The sequence below is a fragment of the Suricata suricatta genome, unplaced genomic scaffold (genome assembly GCF_006229205.1).
Source record: "Suricata suricatta isolate VVHF042 unplaced genomic scaffold, meerkat_22Aug2017_6uvM2_HiC HiC_scaffold_62343, whole genome shotgun sequence".
Classification (NCBI taxonomy): domain Eukaryota; kingdom Metazoa; phylum Chordata; class Mammalia; order Carnivora; family Herpestidae; genus Suricata; species Suricata suricatta.
In genome coordinates this window covers 1-512 of record NW_021911926.1, presented here as the reverse complement: position 1 = coordinate 512, position 512 = coordinate 1, and the positions used below count along the sequence as shown (strand labels likewise).

The following is a 512-nucleotide window of genomic DNA, read 5'->3' as shown; positions in this document are numbered from 1 at the left end:
TCAAGCAGTGAACTCTATCTACATTTCCAGGAGCACAGCTGTGATGAACAGTACTTGTGTCAGTTTTGTGAACATGAAACAAATGATCCAGAAGACTTGCATAGCCACGTGGTAAATGAACATGCATGTAAATTAATTGAGTTGAGTGATAAGTATAACAATGGAGAACATGGACAGTATAGCCTCTTAAGCAAAATTACTTTTGACAAATGTAAAAACTTTTTTGTATGTCAAGTATGTGGTTTTCGGAGTAGACTTCATACAAATGTTAACAGGCATGTTGCTATTGAACGTACTAAAATTTTCCCTCACATTTGTGATGACTGTGGGAAAGGCTTTTCAAGTATGCTAGAATATTGCAAACATTTAAATTCACATTTATCTGAAGGGATTTATTTATGTCAATACTGTGAATATTCAACAGGACAAATTGAAGATCTTAAAATTCATCTAGATTTTAAGCATTCTTCTGACTTACCTCATAAATGTAGTGACTGCTTGCTGAGGTTTGG

General features: G+C 34.2%; 1 protein-coding gene across 1 annotated transcript; it reads left to right on the top strand.

Moving 5' to 3' along the window:
- Positions 1-3: 3 nt before the first annotated feature.
- Positions 4-506, top strand: LOC115285275 (zinc finger protein 639-like; the record flags this gene model as incomplete). The annotated part of the gene is made up of 1 exon (XM_029931580.1): positions 4-506. A coding segment is annotated over one exon (503 nt), but the record flags the coding sequence as incomplete, so codon positions are not given.
- Positions 507-512: the final 6 nt, after the last annotated feature.